Below are 12,535 nucleotides of genomic sequence, written 5' to 3'. Positions count from 1 at the left end.
GGCAGGTAAGTCGCATGGTGCAAAAGAAGGATGGATTTCATGGCCACTGCATTTTTTTAAATTCTGTATTTCAGCTGAAAACGCAGGCATAGCAGCTCAAGCCCATTCACATCAATGGGCTGCTATGCCTGTGCAAATGTGGGCCCCCAACCCGCATACATGTGAACCGCCAACCCGCATACAAGTGAACCACCAACCCGCATACATGTGAACCAGGCCTAAAGCGATAGTAAAGTAATTTATAAACAACACCTCCTTCAGGTTTAACCACTTCTTGACCACAAGGATTTGCCCTCTTAATGACCAGGCCATCGGATCGGAGCCGAGCGCCAGGACCAGTTATCACCAGTTAGGCCAGACACTGCTTGATGACCTATTTTAGGCCTGGTTCAGAGTCTGTACTGACTGACTATATAATAATGTGCATAAGTGAACCAAAGCCCCTAAATTCAGCAATGAAATTGAAGTGAGGTGGAAATTTAATAATTTAAATTTAATAATAGAATACCGTGATAATACCGTATACCGTGGCAAAACCTTAATCAATTAATCGCAGCATGAAAATCTGATACCGTCACAAGCCTATTTGGAACAAGCAAATATGAACATATATATTAAGAGCTGCTGAAAAAACATTAGGCAAAGTATGCACAGTGGGAACTGTTTTATTCTTAAAGGTGCAGGCTGCAGCGAATTCATGTGTAAAGAGGTGTAAAGTCAGAAGTTTTTATCTTAATTCTATGCATTAAGATAAAGACCCTTCTGTGTGCAGCAGCCTCTCCAGCACCCTCTAATGCTTACCTTAGCCCCATCTCTGTCCAGCGAGGTCCACGAGTCCCTCGGCTGTCCGGGACTCTCCTTCATGATTGGCTCCCGTCGCTGTCAATCACAGTCAGCCAATCGGGAGAGTGAGTGAGTGGGTGTGGCAGAATGGCAGCTCCGTGTCTGAATGGACACACAGAGCTGCAGCTCGGCTCAGGTGCCCCCATAGCAAGCTGCTTGTTGGAGAGGCTGCTAGCCTACACAAGGCTATGAAGACAGGAGGAGATCATGGTGAAGGATAGGAGGGGTGGGGCTGAGCAGGTCTAGGCATGCCTGTCTAAGAAAGACCGACAACCTTTTCAGGAAATGAAAGATAGCTTCACAAATTCAGATAAAGAGAGATAGCGTTGTCGAAGGAGAACAGGAAAAAGCTCATTGTCTAGTTTAGATAAGCATTTCTAAGCTACACAAACCGCTAGCCAGAAAATGAAGAATATCAAATATAAAGATAGTTAACATACTAATAATAGGAAAAATTTCATTTTTTACTGGAGTTTCCCTTTAACTTAAAAAACGTTTAGGCTTTAAAACCACTTTAGGGTGAATGTGAACATTCTCACTTTACTCCAGCTAAAGTGTTTTCCTAATTAGGGTTAGCATTTTGGTGATTTTCCTGTACTTTTTGTATCATTCTCTATTCTAAACATTATAAAGAAAATTAGGACTTTTCTGAACCTCTGAAGATGCCAATTGCCTTGCTGTTATGCTGATTTACTGGTTTTAATCTCCTAGATTGTATAGTGCCTTGAAAAAGTATTCATACCCTTTAAAGTTTTCCACATTTTGTCATGTTACAACCAAAAATGTAAATGTATTTTATTGGGATTTTATATGATGGACCAACACAAAGTGGCACATAATTGCGAAGTGGAAGGAAAACGATTAATAGTTTTCATAATTTTTACAAATGCATATCTGAAAAGTGTGGCATGTATTTGTATTCAGCCCCCTTTATTCTGATACCCCTAACTAAAATCTAATGGAACCAATTGCCTTTAGAAGTCACCTAATTGGTAAATAGAGTCCACCAGTGTGTAATTTAATCTCAGTATAAACACAGCTGTTCTGTGAAGTCCTCAGAGGTTTGTTAGAGAACCTTGGTGATCAAACAACATCATGAAGGCCAGGGAACACAACAGACAGGTCAGGGATAAAGTTCTGGAGAAGTTTAAAGCAGGGATGGGTTTTTAAAAAAAAAAAAATATCCTAAGCTTTGAACATCTCACATAGCACTGTTCAATCCATCATCTGAAAATGGAAAGAGTATGGAACAACTGCAAATTTACCAAGACATGGCCGTCCACCTAAACTGACAGGCCGGGCAGGGGGAGCATTAATCAGAGAAGCAGCTAAGGGGTCCATGGTAACTCTGGAGGAGCTACAGAGATCCACAGCTCAGGTGGGAGAATCTGTCCACAGGACAACTATTAGTCGTACACTCCACAAATCTGCCCTTTATGGAAGAGTGGCAAGAAGAAAGCCATTGTAAGAAAGCCATAAGAAGTCCTGTTTGCAGTTTGTGGAAAGCCATGTGGGGGACACAGCAAACATGTGGAAGAAGGTGCTCTGGTCAGATGAGATGGTCTCTGTCTCTGTAATTGATGTGCCAATTTCCACATGGTGGTAGCAGCATCATGTGGTGGAAATGCTTTTCTTCAGCAGGGACAGGGAAGCTGCTCAGAGTTGATGGGAAGATAGATGGAGCAAAATACAGGGCAATCTTAGAAGAAAACTTGTTAGTCTGCAAAAGACTGGGGTGTAGGTTCACCTTCCAGCAGGACGACCCTAAACATACAGCCAGAGCTACAATGGAATGGTTTAGGTCATGGGTGTACAACCTTTTGGCTTCTCTGGCCCACATTGAGTGTAGAGAATTTTTTTCGGGCCGCATATATATATGTACTATAGTTAAGGTATATAAGTAATAAAACGCCGCCGCCCCCCCCCCCCTCGCACTAATTTAACACAACTAGAGGATGATCAAATGAAATGGAATCAGTATACAGAGGAACACTCTAACCACCATGACCACTTCAGTGATTTGATAATTGTTGAGATGGTCAGAGACTGCGGTCATGGTACAGGAGATGGTCAGAGACTGCGGTCATGGTACAGGAGATGGTCAGAGACTGCGGTCATGGTACAGGAGATGGTCAGACTGCGGTCATGGTACAGGAGCTGGTCATTGAGCTGGTCAGAGGCTGCGGTCATGGTACAGGAGCTGGTCAGAGACCGCGGTCATGGTACAAGAGCTGGTCAGAGGCTGCGGTCATGGCACAGGAGCTGGTCAGAGGCTGCGGTCATGGTAAAGGTGCTGGTCGGAGGCTGCGGTTATGGTAAACGAGCTGGTCAGAGGCTGCGGTTATGGTAAACGAGCTGGTCAGAGGCTGCTGTCATGGTACAAGAGCTGGTCAGAGGCTGCGGTCATGGTACAAGAGCTGGTCAGAGGCTGGGGTCATGGTACAAGAGCTGGTCAGAGGCTGGGGTCATGGTACAAGAGCTGGTCAGAGGCTGCTGTCATGGTACAAGAGCTGGTCAGAGGCTGCTGTCATGGTACAAGAGCTGGTCAGAGGCTGCGGTCATGGTACAAGAGCTGGTCAGAGGCTGCGGTCATGGTACAAGAGCTGGTCAGAGGCTGCGGTCATGGTACAAGAGCTGGTCAGAGGCTGCGGTCATGGTACAAGAGCTGGTCAGAGGCTGCGGTCATGGTACAAGAGCTGGTCAGAGGCTGCGATCATGGTACAGGAGCTGGTCAGAGGCTGCATAGACATGGTAGTTTCCTCCTATGTCCCCCTTACCTCTAGACATCAGGGTCCTCCTGTGCTGTCCCCTTTTCACCCCTCCACAGGCACATCACTGTGTCCTCCGACCTCTGCTTCCTTTATGGCTGCAATATTGTCCCCCTCACTCAGATGAGTGTCTGTCTTCCTCGCTACGAGCCAGTCCTCCTCCTCTGCTGTGGCGGTGAGGCGCCACCGAAAACGATTGAGTGCATTTCATTTAAAAATGGCGCTATTGCGCATGCGCCTGCCCGGCCGTGCTTGTACAAGCAGGCATCTGAAACGGCGCATGCGCACTTACAATGTCGGCCCGTCAACCATCTTTTTTACGGGCACCGCTGCCCGTAACGGGCATTTACGGGCAGCCTGGAAATTAACGAGCGAATGGCAACACTGCGGGAGACTGTCTGGAGTTCCGCGGCCGTTGGGCCGAATTGCCTGCGGCTCTGGGCCGCAGGTTGGACATGCCTGGTTTAGGTCAAATCATATTCATGTGTTAGAAGGATCCAGTCAAAGTTCAGACCTAAATCGAATTAAGAATCCATGGCAAGACTTTGAATGGAGAGCGTCTGCGAACAACAATTTTAATCTGACAAAGCTTGAGCTATTTTGCAAGGAAGGATGCGCAAAAATTTCACTCTAGATGTGCAAAGCTGGTAGAGACATCCTCAAAAAGACCTGCAGTTGTAATTGCAGTGAAAGGTGATTCTACAAATTATTGACTCAGACGGGCTGAATACAAATGCACGCCACACTTTTTACATATTTATTTGTAAAACATTTTGAAAACAATTTATCATTTTCCTTCCACTTGACAGTTATGTGCCACTTTTTGTTGGCCTATCAGATAAAATCCCAATAAATACACTTACAATTTTGGTTGTAGTGTGAAAAAATGTGGAAAATGTCAATGGGTTATGAAGACTTTTTCAAGGCACTGTAAGCTCTAATGAGCAGGGCCCTCTTATTTCTCCTGTATTGAATTGTATCGTAACTGTACTGTCTGCCCTCATGTTGTAAAGCGCTGCACAAACTGTTAGCGCTAAATAAATCCTGTATAATAGTACTTTAAATCACTCACCTGGAAGATGCATACAGATCTAGACTCTTTGAGAAAAGTCAGAAGCCCTTATCTGCATACTTTGTCTGCGACTGCAAGCAATGTGGTGAGCTTGACATTCTGAAAACTAACATTTTCAGAAGGGGTCATCGATGGCAGCCTCCAGGTTTACTTTAAAGCTAATGAAAAAAAAAAAAAAAAAAATTGCAGCCCATGTGAGTCATTTTGTAATTAGGAATCCTGCAGCTTTTTATTGCGTTGGACAGCCAAACACGTTTTCGCCCCCTCAAAGATTTAAATGTAAGTTTCAAGAATTTGTCATTTTCTCTCTGACTGTGATTAGTACAAATGCTTTAAATTCTAGGGTAATCTCTTTGTATATGTTTAAAATGATCTGGCAAGCTGTAATTTCCCAGAAAAGAGAAATAGACCCTCTCATTGACTAATCCCCCAAATCAGAAACACTCCCCTGTTGCTGGTTTTTAAATTACATTTTTAATTTATCTTTGTGTATGATATTGTCTCATGCAAGGGGAATCGTATATTCTGAGTTTTATTATGTTAGTTAGAGGCCGGGGGTTGGCACCAGAGTGGCTCCTCTTTGGTTTTGGGGTTTTTTTTTTTTCTTTGTGCAAGTGCATATTTTTGCAATTTACTAAACTCACAATAAACAAAAGTTTGTTTAGCTCATATCCTTTCCAGGTTGTTTTTTTAATTTTTTTTTTTTTTAAAAGTACCAACTACAGCTGTTTTAGGGTTTGATTGGTATTTAAAGAGCAACTTTAACTCAAATCATTTAACGCAAAGGTTTTTTCCCTTCCGATTTAACATTGTAAGGACTTGTTTACAGTGCAATGTTCATTACAATGTGCATTGCCACAACGTATGGTATTGCTCTGTGAATCCACATTTATATGCCTCTTACATTGTGTTTGGCTTCAGAAATGCTGCAGGGTATGATTGTTGTGTGTTAAGATGGCTTAACGGCCTATTTGATTTAAATGGGCTATCAAACAACTTTCCCCTAAAGCATGAAACACTTTCTTGTACTGTGCTGTGGCTTGAACGAGCCTTAATTCACATTACAGACATCTTTGTGAAATTCAGAGCTGGCCAACCTGTCTGACTTGAGGCATGTGATCCTCCCTTCCCTAGTGTTTGTCGATGTGTAAACGCCAGACCTAGGTATAGAGCCAGCCAGTCAGCCAACACCAGGCTTGGTGCAGGTGCCATGGCTTCCTTTTTGTTGTTCAGCATATAGGCTGCTGGCGGACTTGATGACAGAAGATTGAAGGATACAGACACAAAAAAGAAGAATTAGCAAAGCGTAGGGCTCAAACAGTTCAACCAGACTGATACAATCTTGTCTGTCCGTGTGCACTCACTTAGAAATTATGCAACACACGCATATGTGGATTGATTAGCTTAGTGGATAAAACTATTCCAGAGCCCTACACCACTTACCTTTGCAACAGCAAACTTTACTGTACAGAGGAAGAGGTGGGTAAGGTGTCTCAGCTGCTTGAAGTATTTTACACCTGATTTGTATCCAAGGGTTATGGAGATTTGACTGAGACTGAACGTATGTGTAAAATGTATTACCTGCCAAATGGACAGGTAAAGATAGATGATTGAAAGGCATAGTTTTCTTCTGGGTTTTCTCACCAGCAATTGCTCCTAGTGTATTTGATTGACTTTGGTAGGCGTGAGACTGATGTGACCTCTACTATTCTCTGCTACCTTATATTTATACGTGCACTTTATCGTTTCCTACTTTAGGTGATTCTGGTCAGGGACTCAGATCATGGATACAGGAAGTTTTGAAGAAAGATTTGGCCTTTAAGCACATAAAAGTCATTTTTCCAACAGCTCCGGCCCGGTGAGTTTTATTTTGCTGTAGCATAGTTTTTTTTTTTTTTTTTTTTAATTTAATACCTATTCTATGCATTAAGGTAAAAAAATCCTTCTGTGTTCTGTTCTCCTCCCATCCCCCCTTTAGCCCCACTTTAGCCCATGTTCACATTGGGCCGATTTGACATGTCAAATCAGAGCCTATTGCCAGCAAAAGGCATTGTCCGACTTCAGGGAGTGGTTTCAATAGATATCTGTGCAAGAACTCACACAGATGTCTGTCAAATTGCCCCCAAAGTTCAACTGAAAATGCCGGTTTGAAATCAGCTGAACTTGCATGATTTCAAACCTGCCCTCAGTGTGATCCTAGGCTTATACTTGAGCCCAATCTTGATTCAACGTTGTGCACAAGAGCAACGGCTCCCTCTCCTCTGTCTCTCCTCATAGCTCAGACACATTGGTGGACAGGGGTGCTTGAATTATTTATTTATTTTGCTTTTTTATTTTATTTTGACACCTTCCCTTTCATTTTTTTTTTTTTTAAATGCACTGTCACTATATAAATGACACTGGCAGGGAAGGGTTTAACATCATGGGTGATCAATGGGTTGTGTGCTCCTAGGGAGTTCTTTCTAACTATGGGGGGAATGGATGCACTAGAGGAAAAGAGATCCAGAAACACAAGATCTCTATTTCTCAATAGTTCATTGACAGACACAGCTCCATATTCTTCTTTACCATTGGGTTATGCTGCCCCCTACAGGAGGAGGACACTAGGCAGGAAAAAGCTTTACCACGCCTATGTGGCAGTCCCTGCAGGCTCGGCTATAGCCTTCAGTTTGTTTCTGCCTAGTTTAGGAGTAGGACCTAGTTCGGTCTTGGCTCTTTTTTTTTTTTTTGGAACCTTTTTGTAAGACTTTATTTTTTTTAGTTAGTGTTCCTGAGAGAACTACAAGCAACAGCCAGCTGGGTTTTCGGACTGTATATACTAGATCCTTCAGGTCTCCCAGCCTGGCCAGCGAGCGTGAGCAGGTTATAGTCCAGCACTAGGCCTCGCCACGACAGAGCCCCAATGGACGGGGCTGGCCCGCGAGTAAAACACACATGACCTGGAATGCCCTGAGTCGCAGTGTACCCCCTGGCCGTCAGCACCCCCACCCTAGATGGAGAGGTAGTCTATTCAGAGTGGCGCTCACCTGATGCCATTGGTATGGTGAGTAAGGGTCCCCCCCATTTCTCTGGCTGTCTAGGAAGAGACTGGGGCTCCCTCCCTGGGAAAGTTGGACCCTCAGTTCCCCTGGCCTCTTGGTGATACCAGGCCCCCGTTAGGCCTGTCTCTCCCTACTCCCCCCCCCCCCCCCCAAGCAGGTTCCTACCTCTGGGGGCGGATGTATTGCAGCGGTTCTGAGGGGGGGGGAGTTTTGTCCTGGCGGGGTCTCCTCTTGGAGTCCCCCCCGATTCCACTGTCTGATGACCTCCCCGGGGGGTCCTGGACACCTCATGGCGCGCCATGCGGGCCACCATTTTGCTGTCTTTCTTTGCTCTGCATCAATGTCAAAGTTCTCATTGGAATGCATGGGCAGCCATGTTTTGGTAGTTCCCCCATGGGAATGCATGGAGAGGCCATTTTCTTAAAAGTCTACGATCGCTGAACAGCAAGGCAGAATCTAGGGGCTCTAGGCATGACCCAAGTTTTTTCTTTTCTTGTATCAGATCATTTCTCTGCACAGAACATTCCTGTAGCCTCCAGACCATTTTGGTGGCATGTTCCGGGGGTCCCTGTAGATATTCCTCACTCACCCTGTTGCAGGCTGTGTTAGGGCTGGGACTTGTGGTACCACTGGTGCAGCGGTGCGGATCACGTTTTTTGCAACTTTTCTTAAAGGGACACTGCTTTTTTTGTACTCAGTGTTTATGGAGTCCCAGGACGAAATCTCGAGTCCCAGGATGAAATCTCGCCTATGGACCCCCTCAGTGCAGTTGCGGGACCCTCCAGGTCGCAGCCCCTGTCGGCTTTTACAGCAGTGTTGGAAAACCTGGTGTCCATAGTGGATTTAGTTTTAAAAAATGCCACTAGCCAAAAGCGCCTTCCCCTGCCTCTCTTGGATCCTCAGATTCTGAGGTAGATGTGGCCGCCGCATACGCATACCATCCTGGTTGATCTGCGTCTTCGCATTCTGACGGCGAGGAGGATGTATCCTCGTCGACTGCCTATCGGGAAAGTGCTCTGGTGGAGGCACTTATTGTGTTGGTGGGGGAAACCTTAAAAATGGCAGATGTGTCTAAAGCATCAGGGACACAGGTGTCTTTTGGCACCCGCAAATCCCAGAAGTCAGGCAAGGTTTTTCCCTGCCTGGAACTTTTTGACAACATGGTTAATGAACAATGGGGGCACATCAAATGTTAGTGGTGCCTAAGGGCTTTAAAAGGCGCTACCCCTTAGCGGATCGGGTTTCCACTAGGTGGACCGTGCCACCAAAGGTGGATCATCCAGTTCCAGACTAAACCAGTCTACGGTGGTCCCGGTGGAAGAGTCCCCAGTATTTACAGACCCCGTGAATTGAGGGATTGAGTCTCTCTCACGCCATTTGCATGTGTTAGCGGGCTCGATACTAAATCGGGTCTTTGTGATCATTCTGGTTTCACAGGCCATCACAGAATGGGCGAAGTTGCTGAAAGGGGACTTGGAAATGGGAGGAGCTCTCACTGGGCATGATAGAGCTAATGGACCAAATGGTCCAAGCCCTTCTGTATATATGTGATGCGTCGCTGGATGCGGCTCCACTGGTAGCCAGAGTGTCTGCTGTGGGGATTGCTATTAGACGCATGGTGTGGCTAAAAAGCTGGTCTGCAGACCAGGCTTCCAAAAAGGCTCTTTCTGACCTTCCCTTTATGGGGAACAGGTTGTTTGTATCCTCCCTGGATTAGTTGATCAAAGGCCTTATGGGCCTTTGACCATCCACCAAGGGCAAGGCATCGCGTAATAGAAGGGGGGGGGGCTTAATTTACTGCTCATAGGCAACCCTTTTGTACCTCCAGGTCGCAGGAGAAAGGAGCTAAGCCATTCAGGTCTTCTGGGGGTTCCAAGAAGACATGGTCGGGTAAGCCAAGAACAAGCCAATCTGGATCTGCGGACAAATCCTCGTCTGCATGAAGGGACGTCCTCACCCGTTTCTGGGGTGGGGGGACATCTTCGCTTCTTTCCTGAACCATGGACTTCCTTGATTCAGGACAAATGGGTCCACGAACTGATCTGGTTACAAGATCGAATTGTGGTCTCGATCATCGGACAGGTTCTTCCCGTCCAATCTACGCCTTTCTCCAGCCCGGTTAATGGATCTACGAGAGGCTGTACAAGATCTGCTGTCGCAAGGGGTGATCCTTCTCGGGAACGCTTTCAGGGGTTCTATTCAAACCTGTTTGCTGTGCCCAGGAAAAAAGGCAAAGTATGTCCAATCCTGGACCTCAAGGCTCTGAACCCCTTTGTGTGAGTACAGAAGTTTCTAATGGAGTCCATTCGCAGGTAGTAGCGTCTCTACACCAAGGAGACTTTTTGACCTCCATAGATATCAAGGGCGCGTATCTTCACATCCCTAGTTACGCTGGACACCAGTGTTTTCTTCGCTTCGCTGTAGAAGAGCACTATCAATTTGTGGTTTTAACCTTTAGTCTCGCCTCTGCCCCCAGGGTCTTCACCAAAGGGTTAGCTCCAGTGTTGGCATTGCTTCAACAATGGGAGATTATGGTACTGGGGTACCTGGACGATCTCCTCCTAAGAGCAGACTCGCATTCAGCCCTGTTGGGCGACTTGACAATTACTGTACTGACTCTGCAAGAGTTTAGTTAGAACATCAATTTAAAACAATCTGCCCTGGTACCATCCTTAAGACTGGATTATCTGGGCCTGACTCTGGACTCCGTTTCGGCGAGAGCTTTTCTTCCCCCGGACAGGCTGTAAAATTGCAGGGGGCGATTCGTTTGCTGTTGGCCATTAATCTCTCCTCTCTGTGGACTTGGGTATGATGGTGTCCGCCTTCGAGGCGGTTCCGTTTACAAAGGGAGATTCTTGTCAAATGGAACAAAGATCCAAAGTCCTTGGACACTATGATTCGGTTGAGTCACAACAAAAGGAATGCCCTATTATGGTGGCTTTACTCGTTAGCACTGATCAAAGATTTTCTGGTGCCTCAAACCAAAAGGAGGATGGGACTTTTTAGGCAATGAACTGGGAATGGTTTTATGTTTAAATAAAACAGTTTATTGTACATTTAAAACAATACACATGTGAGTTTGTGGGGCTATAGGCCCTTTGGTGTGAAGAAGTGATAAAGGGTTGAATTCATAGTGAAGATAGTGACATGGTGACTGTATATGAATGTATTTCTCTGTTCTCCGTGCTTGATCACAAGTTTTGGGACAGAGAGAACATCCGTAATATCTGACGCGTTTCGGCTTAGATGCCTTTGTCAGGGATATCACCATATCTGGAATTGTAACAAAGAGAATTGTTTCTATACACCTACTCTTCCAAGGGAAGAATTTTCCATTGGGGTGGTGTTTACATGGAAAAACTTACATTTTATTTTGCCTTTCCATGCATGGAGACCTTTTCCTCCTATCCTGTTTCCTGCGACAGGAACTAGAGTGGCTGCTTCTAGGAGTAATATGTGGTAATTAATGTATGGTTCAGAGATTACTATATTTATTTGGTTCATATTTGTGTGGTTACTCACTGGAAAAGGCAGCCTTGCTGAGATGTTTCCTGTGAGTTTACTGTGTTCTGGTCCAAGATTTTGTTTGCGAAAAACTGTCATCTATGCCAGAAACTATATTGACTATTTGGAAAAATAGTGTAGAAAATATTTTCATTTAGATAAAAATGAAGGTAAGCAAAGAGGATCAAAGAAACAAAAAAACTGAAGACACTCAAGCAGAAAAGACTCTTCTCCTTTAAATAAACTTGGAGTTCTGCTGGTTTGTGTTAGACTCATTTCTTTAGGCAGCTTTGTAGTCCAGGTTTAGCAGCGCATCTGCAGGTCCGCACGTCTCCTTCTCCTGGAAGGGACTGGCGTATTACTTCGTTCCCCGGCGTTATATACATGCGTAGTACTGTGCATCGGGATCTGTGTTGTTGCGGCCAGCGCGTACCTCTCTTCCTAGTGCGCATGTGTGTTGCACCTAGGCAGGGTTTGTCGGCTGTGAATGTATGTAGCGCCGCCGACACAGTCAGGGGAGCTGGATACCCGAAGGGATCCGCAGCGAGGAATTTAGATGGAAAAAACATCCTCCTTTGCTCCAGTCGCCCCAGCTTGTCTTGTGCTGGGGCTTTTTGTGCCGGGTGCAGGAATTTGGGGATATGTATGAGGAAGGTTCATTTACCATGCAAAAGGATCGGCATTGTTCAAAATATAAATAAATACAGTCTTAATAAAACAGAATAATGATGATAATAATACACATTGTTCATGTGTTTCACATATTATTTGTGCAGCAGAATTATTATTTTATACAAAGTCAGGAGTGACAAAGAGACACAAGTTTGTGTCATGGGAGCTTGCGGACAGGGGTATAGTGGGCTGATGCCACATTGGGGTATATTTAGTCCAAGGTTGGGGGCTTGTTTTTTTGTACATGGGGCGTCATTTGGGTTTGAAAGGGGGGTCATATTTGCACCCCATTTGTTGGGAGTGAATGGCATGCTAAAAAATCATGGTTTTTTGGAAGAAGTGTATTTTTTTTTTTTCTTTTTCTTATGGGGAGGGTTTGTAGGTTAAATCTTGATTCTCGTGTGTTTTTTCATGGAGTAATGAAATAGTTCTTTGGCATTTTTTATTTTATTTTTGTCTAGTCCGTTTTCCCAGAAGTGAACCCTTCTAGGAACGGCCGGAAACTATCTTTTTCATTTAAGCACTATGCCAGGGCAAGTCCTTCCTTCCACTGTATTGGACTGTGGTAACCACAGGCGCCAGCCTGCGCAGCTGGGGAGGAGTCCTAGGGAAGCTCTGTGTCCAGGGGTTCTGGA

General features: G+C 45.1%; 1 protein-coding gene across 1 annotated transcript in view; it reads left to right on the top strand.

Annotated features, from left to right (window-relative positions):
• Window positions 1–12,535, top strand: part of LYPLAL1 (lysophospholipase like 1) — a 125,044-nt gene that overhangs the window by 19,073 nt on the left and 93,436 nt on the right. The window contains exon 2 of the mRNA XM_082249467.1: window positions 6,442–6,541. Within this exon, the coding sequence (XP_082105593.1) occupies window positions 6,442–6,541 (100 nt within the window). The remainder of the gene's footprint in view (window positions 1–6,441; window positions 6,542–12,535) is intronic.

Source organism: Pelophylax lessonae (genome assembly GCF_965119305.1).
Source record: "Pelophylax lessonae genome assembly, chromosome: 3".
Lineage (NCBI taxonomy): Eukaryota > Metazoa > Chordata > Amphibia > Anura > Ranidae > Pelophylax > Pelophylax lessonae.
This window is presented reverse-complemented; position numbering and strand designations above follow the sequence as displayed.